The sequence below is a fragment of the Astatotilapia calliptera genome, chromosome 14, assembly GCF_900246225.1.
Source record: "Astatotilapia calliptera chromosome 14, fAstCal1.2, whole genome shotgun sequence".
In the NCBI taxonomy this organism is placed as follows: Eukaryota; Metazoa; Chordata; class Actinopteri; order Cichliformes; family Cichlidae; genus Astatotilapia; species Astatotilapia calliptera.
In genome coordinates, this window is record NC_039315.1 from 28,093,344 (window position 1) to 28,113,605 (window position 20,262).

The window sequence follows — 20,262 nt, forward strand, 5'->3', positions numbered from 1 at the left end:
ATCATCTGATGGCTGCTTCCAACAGTATGATGCACAATGTCACAAAGCTGAAATCATGTCAAACTGGTTTCTTGAACATTACAATGAGTTCTCTTTACTAAAATAACCCGCAGAGCCACCAGATCTCAGTTCAATAGATCACCTTTGGGATGTGGTTGACTGGGAGATTTGCATAAAGGATGGATCTCAAAAGAATCTTTCCAGCACTATGAAGAGTTAAGGCACCTATGAAGGCCAAACAGATCCAACCCTATACCAGCAAGGTGTACCCAATAAATTGGCTGGTGTATGTAAACTGTCACTATGGTTTAGTCTATGAAATGCAAAGGCAACTGTCTCTACTTTTACAGCAAACTGTCTTTCCTTTAGAGCCAGAGAGCTTCCAGCTTGTGTGTTTGAATATTTTAGTGCCGTTGGGTGAGAGTTCCAGTCTGTCACAAAAACAAGTTGTGAGGGTGATAATGACAGAGTGCATCTTCAGGTGTGTGTTTGCTGTTAAAACAGGGTCTGGAGAGTGTCACACATACACATAGAGGCACACGCGAACACCGAATCCATTTACTTTCTTGTACTCTATCAGCAGAACGGCTAAATGAAAAGGTTATTTACTTCCGCTGCTCCCTCCAGTGCACCAACTCTGTAGATGAAGGAGCCATTATTTTTGAACAAATTTATCTGTTGATTTAGAAATGCAGCAGCGTTTCTTTTTTTGGGATACAAGACATGCCGCTCCCTCCTCCCCTCCTTTCACCCCCCTCTCGCTATCTGTCTCCCCCTCTTATTGATAATGAGAATGTTTCAGGTTGTCTGGCTGGACGGTCTAATCTCCTGCCGGCTGCCAAATTTGTATCTATTCATGTCGCAGTAAGACAGAGAGGGCGAGGCATGATGTTCCCGCAGGAAGCAGCCGGTGACTTGGGCTGCAGTTGCCTCATAATTACTTCTCTCCTGACCTCTACACATATCCGTGCATATCTGGGATGCCTGAAGTCTTCATGGCAAACAGCTGACTAAGCCGTGCATCCATTTCTTAAATCTATATGTGGAGTAGACTTTTGGGACAGCTAATATGGGAAACTAGATTAAACACACAATGGAAAACGTAAGAGTTTTCATCCATACATGCACCCTTTTTCAAGGCTACACTTAGCTTGTTTGCAAATCTAAATTCTAGGCTCCATTCATAAAATACCATCATGGCTTCTTTAGGATCCATTCATGACTTCCTTACTTAACTACAGAGTATATGAGTCAAAAGGAATCACGTTGTCTGTATGTCACCTGTCAATATCAGCCAACATAAGTACTGATCAGGGCTGGAGCTGCCAGGTCTAATATGTGACATTGCAGCAGATTGTGCTGTGTGGTGTAATTCCTTATTACAGGCCTACTCCAATATACATGGTTGATGGATTCTTGTGTACCCTGCCCCCCCCCCCCCCCCCCCTCTATAATCAACCATCTTTCTTCCTTTTTTGTGTCCAATTACAGTTGTATTAACCCCATTACACGAACCATCAGTCATGTAATTGTCCAATCAGCACGAAGATCAGGCTCCTTATCAGGTTTCCTAACAAATATTAAGACCAACTGGAAACAGTACAGATTCATGAGCCCTTGGGAGAGGGCTCCATACCAGAGACCTGCACTTCACCCTCTTCCCGGTCCTTCTGTGTCTGTCCGCTGTTCTTTATTTTTATCATTTCAGCTCTCTCCATCGTCCTGATTTCCTCTTTTCATTTCCTTATCTCCTTACTAGCATCAGTCAGTCATGTAAAGATGTTGTCCCCCCTTTTTTTTTGTTCCCCAAACACTCTTTTGTGTCCTGGATAGCTCTCCCGTTGACCCGCTTTCCAAATCTAATCTCGAGGGTTTAATCAATAACAGAGATGTATTAAAGCCTTTTTTCTTTTATGGGCCTTTCATTCAGCCTCTGTCACAAACACACACACATGCACACACACACACACACATGCACGCGTCACTGACATCGTCATTAGATAAACATGATGACTGTGTAGATGTAATTACTGTTGAATTAGCCATAATTAGCACCAGCTAAATCCAAGAAGGATTATAGGCACGCACTGCTGTACAAGAATGGTACAGCTTGTACTAGTTTTGATGTAAATGTAGAGCACAGCATGTCCTATTTTTCTTTGCGAGTTTACAACCTCTTAATCTTAGCTCCAGGTGACAGAGGGCCGAGTTAAGTTACAGTGCACCTAATTCATCCAACAATCACCTTTTTTTGTTTTGCAGTTTAAACAACCACTTTATTGTTGTGGATAGATGAATGGCTATTTCACATGTGACTATCCAGTTCTTGGAAGAGTACCCAGACCTCACAGACCCACACAGCTGTTCCTCCCCAGCAGTATTAAAAGAATCTAACAGTGTGGCAGTCACTGCCCATTTGCTCACTCAGAAATGAATGCTGCACATTATCCATGCTAGCTCAGAGCCAGAGGAATGATTGCAATTTGACCCTGTGATCTCACCTATAACAGCCTGTGTGCTTACTTGATAATGTTGTTTCCCTTTCCTTAAACGTTTATCCAAGTGATAGGCAGGAACCTGTCTTAGCTGATACAGGGTGAAAGGTGAGATACACCAAAGCAGGTCAGCGGTCTTTCACAAGGCTAACACAAAGAGACCACACACTGTCACGCTGCCGATTTAGAACCGCCAGTTAATCCAACATGTATATTTTAGACGGTGCGAGGAAGAAGCACAGCCGCACATGCAAACCTATGCAAAGAAAATTCACATTCTAAGCAATACTGCTTGCAAAGCCTTGTGACAGGCCCGCATTTTGTTTTTTTAACCACACTGTAGTTTTTACTCTTTCTTTTTCTTACCAGACAATTATTCAGGTATTTAGTTTTTCTTTGACCACAGTTCTTGTTAATTAAAAAAGTGCCTATTCCCAGAATTCTCATCTTGTGTTTATCTTTGCATCTGAGTCACAAAGTTGAATACACAGCAATATTTCCAAAACCTACCAGGGCCTTTAAAAAGTGCCCTAGTTTCTGAAGGAATAACTAGAAATCTCAAAGATTCTTCTTTCAGATTTCCATCCATTGCTTTACAAGATTACATGTTAAATAAAAGTTTCAGTTTTACTGTCTTCCTCATGACAAAGTCAGAGGCTCCGGAGCAGACTTGACAGCTGATAACTGGTACCAATGCATAATGCTTCCTTTTCTTATATATCTCCATTTTTATCATTTTGTAATTTCTTCCAGTGCCACTGGAGTCTGTGGCAGCCCACAGAACTGTATAAAAAGCCACATTGACTGGGGACTATGAGGACCTCAGTTCTTTTCACCAGGCTTTATATCTGTCTCTTGGACCAAATGTTAAACTTTTATATTTGTTGAATCAAGTCAAGTTCAAAGACTCCAAATATCAGTTTTAAATTGTACGTATCATCTGGCATATTAGGCTAGGAAGGGGAATTCTCATACCTAGCCTTATCATTTTATTAACGCATTCACTTTCTCAGGCAAGAAGTGAACTCATATCTCCGAAACTCTTTAACATATCTAAATATAGTTTTATAGGAGCCGCAAAAAATGACCACTAGAGGGCAGTGCACTGATCAAGAACCAGCTCCCAGTTGAAGGAGACAGACAACCTCTCTACTTTTAAGATTAGGCCTAAACCTTTCCTTTTTGATAGAGCATATTGTTAGGGCTGGATCGAGTGACCATGAATCCTCCTTTAGTTACACTAGGCATAGGCTCCTGGCACTTCCCATGATGCACTGAGTGTGTCTTCTTCACTCACCTCTTTACAATATAAAGTCATCACTGACGCGTCCAGTGCCGCCTCCTCTCCCCCTGCCTCCATGCACACACGATTCCTTCTCATATTTCCTTCTCTGAGCCACTAGTGTTAACATACATAATCCACCTTAATTTAATTAACTTTAATTGGCTCTAATGAACTTAAACAGAAAGGGAGATCAAAGACAAGGTTCACCCGTTCGCAGTGAGTGCAGATAGGAGGTGTTGTCATAACAACACGATACATATCTACCACTGGAGGAAATTACTAAATGATACCTCCTTGATGGGCACTTTGTGGTCGCAGGCTGACCCTCACTTTGATGATTTGTCAGGAAGCCAACGTTCCTAAAAATAACAAGCAAGCTATTATGTGGTGAGATGTAATTTTAATGTATTATCCAGACTTTCATTCACAAACTCTGACCTTCACACCTCTATTGCTGGTATTAGGTCTAGCTTATAGGGTGGAGCTCTCCTCTAAGGAGTCTGCTGAACAACTGTGTGTTATTCTGTTTTCATAGAGGCTGATTTTAATAGCGCCTTCCTAGAGTATGACACGCCACATTTTCATCCAAACTTTCTATTCACACGTTGTCCCACGCACAGATATTCTCTATGACCTTCCTAATTTATTTCTTTGCTTCCTTCTTTCTGCTGTCCCAATGTGTCCTCTCCCTTCCTGGGCGGTAGCTATCTGATGTGATGCAATCACAGTTTTATTGCCTCAAAGACACAGCCCAGGCTGCAAGGACAACAGCTTCACATCTTTCCCTGCTTTTCTTGCGGACACAAATTCCCTCCATCCCTGCGCACAGGTGTAAATGTAAGGGACAGAAAGATAGGTGCCACTGTGCTGTAGAGACACACAGCAGGGGTTTACACAGAGACCTTAGTCTGGACAAGCTTTTCCTTTTCACAGGTCAGTGGGGGGAAAAGGCAACAGTGTCCTTCCCTGAGAACAAAGAGAGAGAACAATGAACAATGTCTAAGAAAATGATGGGTGGTTGTTTTTTTTTAAGTCCTTATAAACTCCTCCAGTCTGTATTTCCTTACGACTGACATTCACACATCATCTGCCGACTGTAAGCTAACATACTACATACGCAGGGTGAACACAGCGCTGCGTTGTGTGATCACCGTGCCTGTGGAAAGAATTGGGCTTTTCATGTGTCCTGAAGAACAAGTAGGGCTATGTCTGGGTGTGTCCCAAAATATGGCTAATGGAGATGTGGCTGTGATTTTGCATCTTTTCTTTTTTTTTGTAATGTGAGCCTCATAAAAAAATGTGTGTCATCTGCCAACATCAAGGTGCACTGCTGGTTTAACTACAGAAAAGAAAGGAGTAGGACTATTTCTCCATTACATGACCACTTGACACTGCTGCATGAAAGGATGGAGGAGCTACGATAGCTCCATCTAACGAACAAAAGGGAGGGGGCATAGTCATTTCACGTTAAAAAAAAAAGCTAGACATATGCATTTATTGTGTTCCATTGTCTTTTTTGGACTCTAATCTCTCTCCAGAGGAAATAGAGGTAGAAATCGAACTGTGTGGAAAGCGGCTATGCTCACCGCTACACCACCAACTTGATCTTGATCTTAAATTCAACATGAGAGATGTTCATCTCAAACCGTCACGACTGAAGCTGCTGCTAATCCTCCAGCTGTCCATCAGTGACAGCTCAGTCTTGAACGTCTGGGATCATTAATGTGTGCTCGTGTGATACACAGAAACACATGAATCATCACGTAGTCTTCCAGCCCCAGATGACTTTTTTTTTCAGGTTCTGTGTGACAGAGAACTTTGAAATATTGCTTATTTCAAACAGTTTAGCTTGAAAATTGTTTATTACTACTATTATATCATGGTGGACGGTGTTTAAACAGCAGAAACACCTTTAAATGTGTTCCAGAAAAACAAAAAAGATTTAGTATTTATTCTTCGTTTTTTCTTCTTCTCTCCAGGAAACAGGAGCTGCTGAACATCTCCAACGTCCCTTTGGGAGAATGTCCCCCATCACCACCCCGCACTGCACCGCCCAGCATGAAGGTATGAGCAGCTAGACACACCTACGCATGTTTGCTAATGGTGGGATATGATATTTGTCTACATGTGTTAAATCAGCTGACTGCGATTGTCCTCAGTGTGAAATCCCTTTAACAAGCATGCAATTCAGAGACAGTGACAAACACCACTGTCACAAAAGTTCAAGAGAACATATTTGTGGACGTAAATAAAGCACGGTGTTAGTTCGGGCAGGCCAAAGCCAAGCGAAGCTACAATCCCGGCAAATCAGCTGATCTCAGTGCCAGTCCCCATCAGCTCATGGCTCAGCTGATTCTGGCTCTCTCTTGCAAATTATTGCAGATGAAAATAGCAGTTTTCCTACCGTTGTCCTGGCTAAATGTCAGGCGAATACAGGCTATTATGCTTTTACAACATCTGCTATCTATGCCACAAATTAAAACCTATAATTTTTTAAAGATTCAAATCAGGTTCATTATTTATATCTATTATTATATATTATATCTATTATTGCTCTCAGAGAACACAAACATGCTGATGTCATTGTGTGAACTCAGTCGCATGCCCATTTTGCTGTGACGGTTCCTCCAGGCGTGGAGTACTGTAATCCTTCTTTTTCCAATGTCTGCTTGCCATTAAAAAAAGGGATTACGTCTGGAGGCAAGCGGAATAAGAGCCTGAGATACAATGAATGCTCATCTGTGCCGCTAAATCTTGGCTTTATATTTTGTCTCGAAATTTTACAGGAAAGTGAAGGATGCGTTCTACAAGACATCCAGTAAAAGGAAATGTCTATTCATTTGAGTGTGCACTTTACCTTGGCTCCTGTTACTTTGACTGGCACTTGGAAATTTCCGTATATGACAGCACGAAGCGGTTTTCGAGGACCTGATCTCACTTTTCTTCCATGCTTGTCATTGTTTTGAGCTTCCTTTTGCAGATAAAACGTTTTGTTGTTAAAAATGAATTGTGATGTAAATTGAATCATGGTCTACTACAGTGGGACCCCATTGGGACCACAGTGGGAACCAAAGTGAAAAACAAAAATATGAGAACGTAGCTAAACTACAGATCTTGTAGATGATCATCTTCCTCAGGTGCTGTTACACTGACTCATGTGGTGTGAGGTATGATGTTGTCAGACACTCTCTCTGCACTACTCTCACACTAAAGCTGAAGATCTTTCTTTCTTTTTTCCTTCAGCATGACAAAAAGAAAGAATACATTCTGTATGGAGGGAGATTAGCATGGTGAGGAAGTAGCTGATGGCTCCTGGTCAGGATAGCAACCTCAAAGCAAGCCATCATTACTGAGTCCTCTGAATGGGAGTTTGTCCACGGTGAGAGAGGAATGATTGAACTGAATTATGCTCTCAGAGGAATCATATGTGAGAGAAATTATGGAAGAAATATAACTCAAGACAGAAGGCATCAATTACCTTCTTGATGTGTGGCTGATTTCTTGTAATTATCAAACAGCAGCCTCCAATTTTGCTGTGAGCTAGAATGGCCTAATGGCGAGATACTCATCATCAGTCACACTGGCAGTGAACGTATGAAACATATAATTTTTTATAATTGCAGTTTACGGCAAATCCGTGCCTTTTGTGTAGAAACATTTGTCTCCTTTCTCAGATCGCAAAGCACATGTTGATAAAATCCGTTTTGTCAGCACCGTGTCGGCGCTAATCCTGCTTTTATCCATTTTTGTTTTTTAATTGTTAGATAGGTGCTCTCGTAAGAAGCTCTTTACGTGGTTAGGAAAAGCGTTTAAGGTTATAGGCGTCAGAGGACAGCTCACGAGCAAACGTGTTAAGGCAGCAGCGGCGGGAAAACTGTGTTTGCTCAAGTGATGCGTTTAAGTGCAAATCGGAGGTACTTCTGGTTTGTTGAGTATTTCCATTTCTGCTGCTTTACAGTCAAAAGCCACTCACAAGCTTATATAACGTGTGTGATGTGAGTATTTTGAAATCCAGATCCAAAATGCTGAATGTTATAAACAAATAACCCCTTCTTGATCATCTGTAAATATAATATTATTCTGACATACATGCACACCAGCCACTTCATTAGGTAAACCTTGCCATTCTTTTTGACTTCTGAACTCCCTTAAACCGTGGAGGCACAGATTCAACGGTGTGCTGCACATCCGTGAAGTGAATCTCCCATTAAACCACATCCCAAAGCTGCTCTGGTGGATTGAGATTCGGTGACTGTCTAGGTCGTTTGAGAACAGTGAACTCCTTGTTTTAGTTTTGTGACATGTTCTCTTATCCTGCTTGGAGCAGCCATCAAAACATGGGCACACTGTGGTCAGCAACAATGCTCAGACAGGCTGTTGTGTTCAAACCATGCTGGAGCTAAGGAGACCAGAGTATGCCAAGGAACAAGTGGTTATCTGAGTTTTTCTTGCTTTCCTATCAGCTGAAAGCAGTCGGACCCATTCTGCTCTGAACTCTGACGTTAACGAGGCATTTTCATCCAGAGAACCACCGCTCACTTGGCATTTTCTCTTTTTTCATACCATTCTCTGTAAACCCCAGAGATGGTTGTGTGGGAAAATCCCAGCAGATCAGCATTTTCTGAAATACCCAGATCAGCCTGTCTGGCACCAACAACCATTACCTTTCTTTCTCCGTCTGATGCTCAGTTTGAACTTAAGCAGGCCATTTTGACCACAAATACATGCCTAAGTGCATGTGGTTGCTGCTATCTCGTTGGCCGATTAGATATTTGCTATAACAAGACAAAACGTTCTCACTCCCAAAGCGTAACATATTACCCTATGTGACAAATAGCCGGGAAGTTACGCTTTCGGCCACCCAACACATTCCTATGTTACGCATTCGGAAACAGGAGGAATCATGAGAACCATTTGGACTGAATCTACACATGTACATTTATTTAGTTTCTCCTCATGAATTGCTTTGCAAAACACTATCTAACACGATTAAGGTTGTGGTAAAGGTTAGGGTTAGGGTTAGGACTGGAATACACTGCTGGAGCGTGTGTTACCGCCGGGAGCGTCATTCTATTGGATTCCATCCACAATCAGGCGCATATCATAGGGACACGGCAGGTTACCTTTCGCCCCTGGGACGCCTCGGGATGTGACAAATCGTCGGCATGTTACGCGTCGGGAATGAGAATGCTCTGAACAAGAAGTTGAACAGGTATACCTAACAAAGTGGCCCATGATCAATTTATAAGTTAGCATACTAAGTAGTTATGTATTTGGTGGTTTAACTCTAATTTATCCACACCATTGTACAGCAGTAGACTGGCTTAGGGAGTGTATGCTAAAACAGAGACTGTATAGTTTGTGCCTGGAATTTCTTCCTTACAGGTGATCTAATGTTTGTATTTGTACAATACTTTATTCAGGCACTTCCTTTTTGACATTAATAATGTGTATGGATGCTGATAGTCAACAGTCTTCAAAGAGAGCAACACCAAACTTGGCAATACCTTGGATGACTTACAGTGTGTGTGTGTGTATGTACTTGTTTAGGCATCTTTGAGAGGACAGAAAATTGGCATGTCACTATACTTGTGAGGACCAACAGTCTTATAAGGACAAAATGCCTGTCCATACAAGTTTTAAGGCATTTTTGAGGCTCAAAATAAGGTTTTAGTGTCAGATTTACAATTGTGTTATTGTTAGGTTTAGGGTAAGGCTAAGCGTGTGTGTGTGTGTGTGTGTGTGTGTGTGTGTGTGTGTGTGTGTGTGTGTGTGTGTGTGTGTGTGTGTGTGTGTGTGTGTGTGTGTCAGACACATAAACAAGGGCATGACCTGTTTTGCTTTGACAAACAATTCAGTTTGCTGCCTTACTTGATTTTCCTGTTTAAGCTTTAGTGGCCATGTTTGAAGGCAAAACAGACATTATAAATGTGTGGGAGAGGGAAGAGCTCTTCTAAAATGTAGAAGGAAGGGTAAGAATAAGAGGAAGGCAGGGACACTTAAAGACTCAAATGTTTTGGTTGCCCTTCTCAAGGTAAGTCTGCACTGGTTACCATGCAAGTCCCAGCAGTTTGATGTGTAATGGGGAGTTTTTTCAACTTGGCGCGCAAGTTTATGATGAATGAATGTAGGTTAGTAAGTTTCTACTCATACCAACTTATCATTTCAAAATCAAAGCAAGTGAACTTTAACTGAAGCTATCAGACATGTGTTCAAACTTTACTGTTATTGCCGCTAAGTTAATCAGTTACCTCGTCTTGCAGCTAATATTTGTTTATATTGTGACTTCAGAAATAGGCGCATGTCACATCGAGTCAAACTTCAGGTCCTCAAGTCACTGCAGGAGAAACAACCGCAGAGGCGCTTAGTGTTATGAGTGAGGTAGCGGCATCCTCTGCACCCTCTTAAACTTTCTACAGTTTTGTGCCTTCTTAATAGCTGCTTTACACCCACGTGTGCAACATTTTGCAACCAGAGAGCTAAAATATCACATTTACACATGCGTGTCAGTTCAGCTGCGTGCCATTGGGCCACAAGTGTGACAAAGCCGAGCAATGCTGAGAGGGTTTTTTTTGGGGAGGGGGTTAACAACGCGTTCTCAACTCTCAACGGTTGGATTTCATGTACACCTGATAGCTGAGAGGTCAGGGCTTTTAGTTTCGGTCCATCCCTTCACCCAAAAAGGCTGTGCATCTAATTAATGACTATTCAAATAGAAATGCCATGCAAATGCTGCAGATGTAATGTTCTGATATTTGGAAAAGAATAAAAATATATTTATGAGAGAAAGCAGAAGAAGAATGTGAGCAAGTTCAGTTCCTGTTTACTTTTTTTGTGCTTTGTCATCATTTCTGTCAGTGTCTGGGTGGTTGTGTTCATGATTAGCGTGAGTATGTGTGAATTCTAGCTACCAGTGAGTCTGCCAGTCATTGAGTCAGTCAGGCAGACTGACAGGCTGATCGTGGCAGCCTCCACAGGTTGCCATGGGAAATAAGATATCCAGATGTCACCGGGCTAACACAGAAAGAGTGAACGAGTGCGAGCAGGAGAGAAAAGGCAAGAAAAACTAAGAGAGAAAAAGGCTAATAAAAGAAAAGAGGAAATGACTGAGTAATAAGAGAGTATAGGGGACAGATTAGGAGAATGACACACTGAGATTAGAGAGCAACGGTGAGAAAAGGGAAGTAGGCATGTAGAGATATGTTTTAGACTGACAGTGGAACAGAAAGGCAGATATGGCTTCCTTGTCTTTGGACTTGTCTGGACACCATTGGAGGCTCAACATGCTGTCTGCACTCCCAAGAGCCCATTGGGACGCTGCAAAGGTGATCTGCTACAGCGTGTCTTTTTAGCTGCCCTGGGCACTGCTCAATGTAGCAAAAACTCCTTCACATGTGCCAGCATGACTCTAGCTGTCAAATATAATTAAAGTAGGCATTACACGACTTTGTTTGTTTTTGCAGAAGCAGTTTAAAAAGGAAGCACAACACTGCAGTTATAGAGTTGATGATGAGAGGCGCTCAACTTCTGTCTGTGTTTAAACCAGTTTTTTTTAATGGCAAGGTTAATTTGGGGTCAGAGATCAGTATCTCCTGTGATGTGAGTCAAAGCGCTGATGCGCTCACACACACTTGTTACCTAAAACTGTCCATGCATTGCTTTGCACGCTATATATGTGTCAAAATCTGAGCATAAGGCCATTATCACCCTTGCAGCTTGTTAATGTGGCAAGGCGGAGACCCCGTGGGAACAGGGCGGTGTGTGTGTGTGTGTGTGTGTGTGTGTGTGTGTGTGTGTGTGTGTGTGTGTGTGTGTGTGTGTGTGTGTGTGTGTGTGAATGCACTTAAGGAAGCTGGTTTGTGTGTTATGTAGTATGTGTTGCTCTTTGAGGAAGTGGTTTTTTATCAGTGTGTGAGCGCGTGTGGGTGTGAAAGACTGACCCAGCCCTCTGTGACGCTGCAGAGCTGATCCCGTGGAGGGGAGGGAGCGGCACAATCTACTCTTGCAGATGAATGTTATCAGTGTGAGGGCTTTAAATGCAGACGTTTAGGTTGAGCATTGAGTGTCAAAACACTTGTGTGAGGTGTAAATTGAAGCCAGCCAAAGGGCGATGATTGAACTGCTGCCGGCTAAATGGTGTCAGTAGCTTGTCGCCCTCTGACAGTCAGAGTTTAACTCTCTTTCAGCTTGTTTTAGATACTTTGTAATCTATTTCTGTCTCTGTTCCAGTCTGCAGAGTTCTTCGACATGCTGGAAAAGATGCAGGTATGACGAAATTTTCATTCCTCTGAATGCCATTTCCTTCTCTGCTGCTGTCCCTCTATCATTTCCTTATTTCAGTATCTCTATTTCCTCCATTCTTTCCCTATCTTCAGCCAGCACTACTGAGCTATAGTAGAGAGGGTTTTTTTGCCATAAAAAGGTTCCTCCTATCACCTTGTTTTTCTTTGACCAAAATCAGCTTTAACATATACTTGAATAGGGCTCACGCTGATGATTTAATCACTGAAAGTCGGCGCTGCGTGTGTCTTAGATTGGATAATAGGCATGCAGGCGGCAGTGAACAGCCACACAAAGATCTGGACTGGCATGACTATTTTCTCCTTCTCTGTGTGGAATACATTGATTTTATTTTTGTTCTGAACAAAGGCTGTCTCTCTCTGTGTGTTCGACCACTTTGTGCCCTCCACAGGGCCCTAAGGGTGCAGGCTTTGAGTTGTCTGACGACAGATGGGGTTGGGCGAGGGGGGTTAAAAAGGGTGAGGAGGAAGAGAAGTAAGGTAGGAAAGAAAACATACCAAAAAGGGAGCATATGACCATAGGAAGATTCAGACAGAGATAATTGCTCATGCGGGTTTATTATTAGATGTCCAAGACGTGAATTATTAGGTGGTCATACTGGGAACCGTTAATAGGTTAAAAATAGAAAGCCCCATACTTTTAAGTCATTAGACTTTCTTCGCTCAGGATCCAAGAGGTGTGAACTGACCTGCAGCTGAAAGTTAAGGAATGCCAGTTTTATCCAGTGACCCCTGAATGCACCATATTAAATACCAGAAAAGCTCCCGCCAACAAAATTATAACATTTCCATTTGTTTCTTTTAAACTTTCTTTGAGACTGCTGATGATTTGTGTTTATTTTTTTCCTTCTATTGTCAACGAATCCTTTAAAAAGACCAAAACAAACAATTCTTTGCATCCAAAGCCTGAAATATGATATTCCCCCACACTGTGGGACTCTACTGGCGCTCAAAAACTCAATGAGCATTGACTGACTTGCCGGCCTCTGTAGTTCATTTTAGGTCAGTCTCATGTGCGCAGCCTTTTCTGATTATTGCAGTGAGTATTATTCACTGTACCACATACGAATTGATCCACTGTTGAAAATATTCTTTACAGTATCAGTAACAGCAAGTAAGACTGCTGTGTGGTCTATTTACAGTTAGAGAAACACAGCATCGTGTAAGAGACTGAGTCAAAAACAATGTAAAATAGCATCTGTGTTTAGAATAGAAGTAAACAGAAATAGCTAAGAGGAGACAAGGTGTGAGATGGTAAGTCAGCGTGAGGGAGAACCTGATTGAGGACATCACTGGAGTTATTTAGAAAGTGTAACTAGAGGATGACGACCCCCTAAGCAGCCTGATGATCAAAGAGTCACACACGTATGCAGAGTGAAACTGGCAGCTCGTCGGTCTTTGCTGAAGCTCAGCTTGCATTGACCTTCTCGTCTGGGCTCTGAACGTTTGGAATCAGGCTTTCAAAGTGTGTTCCTGATGATGAAGGTCACTTTTTTCTTTTTTTTTGCTCCCCATCTCCGGTCCACTCCCTCCTTTCCTGTTCTTTTGTCAGCTTCACCAATTTTCACCCCTCTCTCTGCTTCCTCTGCCTTTGGCTTTTCTGTATGACCAAAAATCGAAGCCTCTGAAGACTCTTTCTGATCAGTGTCGTACTGTTGACACTGACTCCCTGCTGACTGCAACAGCTGCTCCATCAGTATGCACTCAGACAGACATAAACCACTACAGATTAGACTTAGAAGTGTGTGCAAACACTTGTATGTGTGTGTGTGTCGGGGTTGCATTTGCACTCTTCAAATGAATTCTGCCTGACTCTTGGTATGATTGGTGGCAGTATAAGCGATGGCGGTGGCGTGGTGGTGGTGTGTATGCTAAGAGCTGTGAATCTGCACACATGCATTTATTTCCTCACTCTTATTCTCAGTCATGTAGATGAGCTGTTCCACTGGGCCTGTAGCATAATTGGCCAATTTACTGTGTGTACTAGATTGGCTTTTCGTAGCTGCATATATTTGCACTGCGCTGCATACTATGAAAAAAAAGGCTTCGGCCTGCGCCTCAGCGTTTCTGTGTTCCAACAAATGATAATAACAAGTGAAGAAAGGAACACTTAGTGTGTGGAAGCTGGATTCAGAGAGGGGATGACTAAGTGACTGCATTACCTGTGTGCGCTCGTGCATGTGTGTGTGTTTGTGTTTGCAAGAGAGTATATTAGCACGTATGACTCACTCTGTTTTCACCTGTCAGCAGATGAGACAGTCTGAAGTCTGAAAACAAGAATGTTTCTGCACCCTTTTGGAACATTGCACAAATAAACTGAACTTGTATTTTTTTAAATTCTTTTTTGACCTCTTGTGCTTTTCCACTCTTATGCTGCGATTGGACTTTAATAAGGTCCCTAAAGCTGAAGAGACCAAAAAATGGAAGGTGTGACTCGATACACACTTGTTGATATCTTCTCTGTGGGTCTCATTAGTGTGTCTGTGTGTGTCACCATTTATTCTGCATGCTGTGCTTCATTGCTGCACTGCTTTGCTCTGTGGTCGGACTCCTCGCCGCGAAGGAATTCTCAACACCCCGTGAATGTTTTTCAGACTTTTCTCAGGGCTTTCAAAGTGCAAAAATCCATAACCCCCTGATCAGATTGATTATAAGTTGAATGAACTCCAGCTGTCAATTGATCCTCTCCGGCCTGCCAGAGTTGCTGGCTCCTGCTGCCTCAGAATATAAATGACTGGCTGCCCGGAGCCCTGCACCACCAACAATGCAGACAGGCCTCAGCAGTATTTTAGAGGTCACACTGGAGCTGGGCTAGCAGTGCCAAAGGCACACAGCTCTAAAATCTCAGGGGCCACTGAATCAAACACACTCCCTCGCTGATGTTTGCTGATGACTTTGCATTTTGCGTTGCATCATCGCCCCGACGTTTATTTAGTATCGTGAGCTGCGCTCCCCTTTCGCACCTGTGTTTGTGGATGTGCTTGGATCTGTTTCACCGTCGCAAAAGTCAGTGAAGTTCATACAAGTTAAAAGTGTTACTGATGGTGTGTGCATATGTGTATGTATGTCTGTCCTCTTTTCTTTTACAGGATGACTATATCCCCTACCCACGGATAGAAGATGTGAGTCATTTCTAGCTCATCTTTCACTCAGCCATAATGCAAAACATTTGCAACCTTTGGCAAAACATGAAAAGCACACACTTTTTTAGTTGGTTATGTTTTATGTTGGTTTATGTTACACGCAAGGTCCTAGAGAAAGGTGGTCCATACCCCCAGGTAATCCTGCCCCAGTTCGGGGGTTATTGGATTGAAGATGTGGAGGCACCGGCAGGAACTCCATCTTCCTCAGAATCTAGTTTCTGTGAGGAGGAAGACGGAGGAGAGGGCATGAGCCCCGGTGGGGGGCACAGCTACCGTCTGGAGTGCAACAGCACAGCCCGTGCCTACCGCAAACACTTCCTGGGCAAGGTTAGTGCAGTCATGTCAGTTTGTACCAAGCAGTGCGAGTCTTTAAAGTCTAAACTGCACCTTTCTCCCTCGCTTACCTCCTTCTCTGTATCCATACACCCAGGAGCACATGAACTACTATTGCACCAGCAGCAGCATAGGCAACCTCATCATGTCCCTGAAACACGAAGAGGCTGAGGGACAGGAGTTCCTGCGCATCATGCTCAGGTACAATCAGGCAAAGGCAGCAACAGTAGCTTCACTTCACATATTATAAGTTCAGGATTTAAAGTCTGATGTGGTTTTCCTTCATGTTCCTGTTAGTGATGGGCTAAACCAAAAATACCTGCCATAGCGTGCTAATAAGAGCGAAAGGAGGATGAATGAAAACCTGTCCTGGCCTAGTGCCAGTTCATTCAGATTCTTCTAAAACAAATGTTGTGGCAAAAATCAATCCATCCACACGACCCAAATGCCATTCTCAAACATTTGCGCTACATTTTTGTGACATTTCTGTCTGAACCACAGTCAAGCTCCAATTAATTATTCGACAAACCTAAAACCCCAAAGAAACACAAACACTGTTGGCATGGCTAAAACACACTAATAACCCAGGCCTCCATTCTGTTTTATTGCAGCTCTGTGCACTCCATGTTTGCCAAATTTCATATGATTTTGTTGCTCTGTGATGAATGTTATTTGCTATTATCACAGTTGGTGACATTTTGATTAACGGGCGAGCAAAACAAATAGGGTGAGGGACCAGACAAAGAGCGATTCATAAGACCCTTATGAAAAGGAAACCGAGGGAACAGTTTACCCTGCCCGGGATAGGGTTACCGGGGCCTCGCCCTGGAGCCAGGCCCGGGGAGGGTGCCCGAGGGCGAGCGTCTGGTGGCCGGGCCTTAGTCCATGGGGCCCGGCCGGGCACAGCCCGAAGAGGAGACATGGGCCCATCCTCCCGCAGGCCCACCACCTGCAGGAGGCGCCATAGGGGTCGGGTGCATTGTGTGCCGGGTGGCGGTCAGGAGCGGAGGCCCTGGCGGACTGACCCCCGGCTGCCAAGACTGGCAATAGGGACATGGAATGTCACCTCTCTGGTGGGGAAGGAGCCTGAGTTAGTGCGTGAGGTTGAGAGGTACCGGCTAGATATAGTCGGGCTCACCTTTACACATGGCTTGGGCTCTGGAACCAGTCTCCTGGAGAGGGGCTGGACTCTGTCTCAGTCTGGAGTTGCCCTTGGTGAGAGGCGGCGGGCTGGGGTGGGTATCCTAATATCCCCTCGGCTTGCTGCCGGTACATTGGGGTTTTTCCCGGTGGACGAGAGGATTTGTTCCCTGCGCCTTAGGGTGGCAGTTCAGAGTACCCAGCCTTCTTAGAGTCCCTGGGGGGGGGGGGGGGGTGCTGGAGGGTGCTCCACCTGGAGACTCTGTTGTCCTGCTGGGAGACTTCAATGCTCACGTGGGTAACGACAGCGAGACCTGGAGGGGCGTGATTGGGAGGAACGGCCTCCCTGATCTGAACCCGAGCGGTGCTCTGTTATTGGACTTCTGTGCTAATCACAGTTTGGCCATAACGAACACCCTGTTCGAACATAAGAGTGTCCATAAGTGCACGTGGCACCAGGACGCTCTAGGCCGTAGGTCGATGATCGATTTTGTAATCGTATCAGCAGACCTGCGACCATATGTTCTGGACACTCGGGTAAAGAGAGGGGCTGAGCTGTCAACTGATCACCACCTGGTGGTGAGTTGGATCAGGTGGCGGGGGAAGACGCTGGACAGACCTGGTGCACCTAAACGCGTAGTGAGGGTGTGCTGGGAACGTCTAGCAGAGGCCCCAGTCCGCGAGATCTTCAACGCACACCTCCGGCAGAGCTTCAACAGCATTCCGAGGGAGACTGGGGACATTGAGTCCGAATGGACCATGTTCAGCGTCTCCATTGCCGAAGCTGCTGCATTGAGCTGCGGCCGCAAGGTGGTTGGTGCCTGCCGTGGTGGTAATCCCCGAACCAAATGGTGGACACCAGAGGTGAAGGGAGCCACTAGGCTGAAGAAGGAGTCCTATCGGGCTTGGTTAGCCTGTGGGACTCCGGAGGCAGCCGACAGGTATCGACAGGCCAAGCGGAATGCGGCTCGGGCAGTGGCTGAAGCAAAAACTCGGGTGTGGGAGGAGTTCGGAGAGGCGATGGAAAAAGACTTTCGGACTGCCTCGAAGAGATTCTGGCAAACCGTCAGACGTCTCAGGAGGGGAAAGCGGTGCTCTACCTGCACTGTGTATAGTGCTGGCGGAGCGCTGCTGACGTCGACTGAGAAAATTGTCAGGCAGTGGAAGGAATACTTCGAGGACCTCCTTAATCCCACTGACACGTCTTCCGAGGAGGAAGCAGAGTCTGGGGATGAGGGGAATGACCCGCCAATTTCCGGGGGCGAGGTCACTGAGGCAGTTAAACAACTCCTTGGTGGCAGAGCCCCTGGTGTTGATGAGATTCGCCCCGAGTTCCTGAAGGCTCTGGACGTTGTAGGGCTGTCCTGGTTGACACGCCTCTGCAATGTTGCGTGGAGATCAGGGGCAGTACCTGTGGACTGGCAGACCGGGGTGGTGGTCCCCATCTTTAAGAAAGGGGACCGGAGGGTGTGTTCCAACTACAGGGGGATCACACTCCTCAGCCTCCCTGGGAAAGTCTATGCCAGGGTGCTGGAAAGGAGAGTTCGTCCATTAGTCGAACCTCGGATACAGGAGGAACAATGCGGTTTTCGTCCTGGTCGCGGAACACTCGACCAGCTCTTTATCCTCTCCGGGATACTTGAGGGTGCATGGGAGTTTGCCCAACCAGTCTACATGTGTTTTGTGGACTTGGAGAAGGCATTCGACCGTGTCCCTCGGGGTGTCCTGTGGGAGGTGTTGCGGGAATATGGGGTGTCTGGCCCATTGCTACGGGCCATTCGATCCCTATACAACCGTTGCAAGAGCTTGGTTCGCATTGCCGGCAATAAGTCGGACTCGTTCCCGGTGGGTGATGGGCTCCGCCAGGGCTGCCCTTTGTCTCCGGTTCTGTTCATAATTTTTATGGACAGGATTTCTAGGCGCAGCCAAGTGGCGGAGGGCTTTCGCTTTGGTGGCCTCAGAATCTCATCTCTGATTTTTGCAGATGATGTGGTTCTGTTGGCTTCATCGGGTGAGGGCCTCCAGCTCGCACTGGAACGGTTTGCAGCCGAGTGTGAAGCAGCGGGAATGAGGATCAGCACCTCCAAATCTGAGGCCATGGTTCTCAGCCGGAAAAGGGTGGAGTGCCCACTCCGGGTCGGGGATGAGTTCCTGCCCCAAGTGGAGGAGTTCAAGTATCTCGGGGTCTTGTTCGCGAGTGATGGGAGAAGGGAGCCGGAGATCGACAGACGGATTGGGGCTGCAGCTGCAGTAATGCGGACGCTGCACCGGTCCGTCGTGGTGAAGAGGGAGCTGAGTGTAAAAGCGAAGCTCTCAATTTACCGGTCGATCTACGTCCCTACCCTCACCTATGGCCACGAGCTGTGGGTAGTGACCGAAAGAACGAGATCGCGGATACAAGCGGCAGAAATGAGCTTCCTCCGAAGGGTGGCTGGCCTCTCCCTTAGAGATAGGGTGAGAAGTTCGGCCATCCGGGAGGGGCTCAGAGTAGAGCAGCTGCTGCTCCACATCGAAAGGAGCCAGCTGAGGTGGTTCGGGCATCTGGCAAGGATGCCCCCTGGGCGCCTCCTGGGTGAGGTGTTCCAGGCATGTCCCACCGGGAGGAGGCCCCGGGGCAGACCCAGGACACGCTGGAGAGATTATATCTCTCGGCTGTCCTGGGAACGCCTTGGTATTCCCCCGGATAAGCTGGAGGAGGTGGCTGGGGAGAGGGAGGTCTGGGCCTCTTTGCTTAGGCTGCTGCCCCCGCGACCCGGCCCCGGACAAAGCGGATGAGGATGGATGGATGGATGGACAAAACAAATAGCATAATGCTTTGTTGTTACGTAGCCATTGTGGGTGTTGCACAGAGAACTGTAGCCAGGTGATTGCTAATCTTCTCTATGACAGATGACTGTGATAATGCTAGTGTTATGAGCAGCACTGCTACATTTAGAGTCAATGAGCCCAGTGACTTTATTTTTTCTTCAATTCGAAATTGGTTAAAATGATTAGTTCACATTTCCTCATATTCTTCCTTAAATTTCACCGGGACAGTGAACTACATGGACACTAGGAGTTAACTAGAAATCTCTTTGATGGAACAAATTCTTGAATGGTCCTATAAGTCCTTTTACATTCAGCCCATTTTGAGTGGGCGGGGCCAGTAAAATTCCCATTTCTGTCAGTGTAAGAACTTTAACTGCCCATTTAATCCCCATTGGGTTTAAAGTGCAACAAACAATTGTGTAAAATAAGAGAAAAAGTTACGCAGCTCCCTGCCCAGACTGTACTGTAATTATAAAATAAAGTTTTTGTTCATTCACATTTTGCATTTTTTTTTAACTGTGGGACCACTGTAAAAAATTGACATGTTAATTTTTTATTTTTTTTTAATCTGTCACACAATTACTTTAGTGTCCTATGAAATGCCATAGATGAGTTCTTAATCAGTAGGAAAACTTATGAAAACACAGTTAAAAGTCCAAAATGTATGCCCTCCAATACATTTTCCAAAGCCATCCAATGGGCCGGATCAGAGTCTTTGCCAGCCCGATTTTAGTCCACGGGCCTTATGTTTGACATCC

General features: G+C 45.0%; 1 protein-coding gene across 8 annotated transcripts in view; it reads left to right on the forward strand.

Annotated features, from left to right (window-relative positions):
- The window catches only part of rap1gap2a (RAP1 GTPase activating protein 2a), a 103,191-nt gene that overhangs the window by 67,877 nt on the left and 15,052 nt on the right, over nt 1-20,262 (forward strand). For 4 of the 8 annotated variants that reach the window (XM_026191323.1, XM_026191330.1, XM_026191326.1 and 1 more), the window contains 6 exons: nt 5,760-5,844; nt 12,010-12,045; nt 14,475-14,507; nt 15,170-15,202; nt 15,329-15,550; nt 15,654-15,757. In XM_026191323.1, coding sequence (XP_026047108.1) covers nt 5,760-5,844; nt 12,010-12,045; nt 14,475-14,507; nt 15,170-15,202; nt 15,329-15,550; nt 15,654-15,757 — 513 coding nt within the window. Of the gene's footprint in view, nt 1-5,759; nt 5,845-9,592; nt 9,815-11,606; nt 11,917-12,009; nt 12,046-14,474; nt 14,508-15,169; nt 15,203-15,328; nt 15,551-15,653; nt 15,758-20,262 lie in introns of those variants that run through there. The other 4 variants (XM_026191327.1, XM_026191325.1, XM_026191329.1 and 1 more) reach the window with 4 other exon arrangements.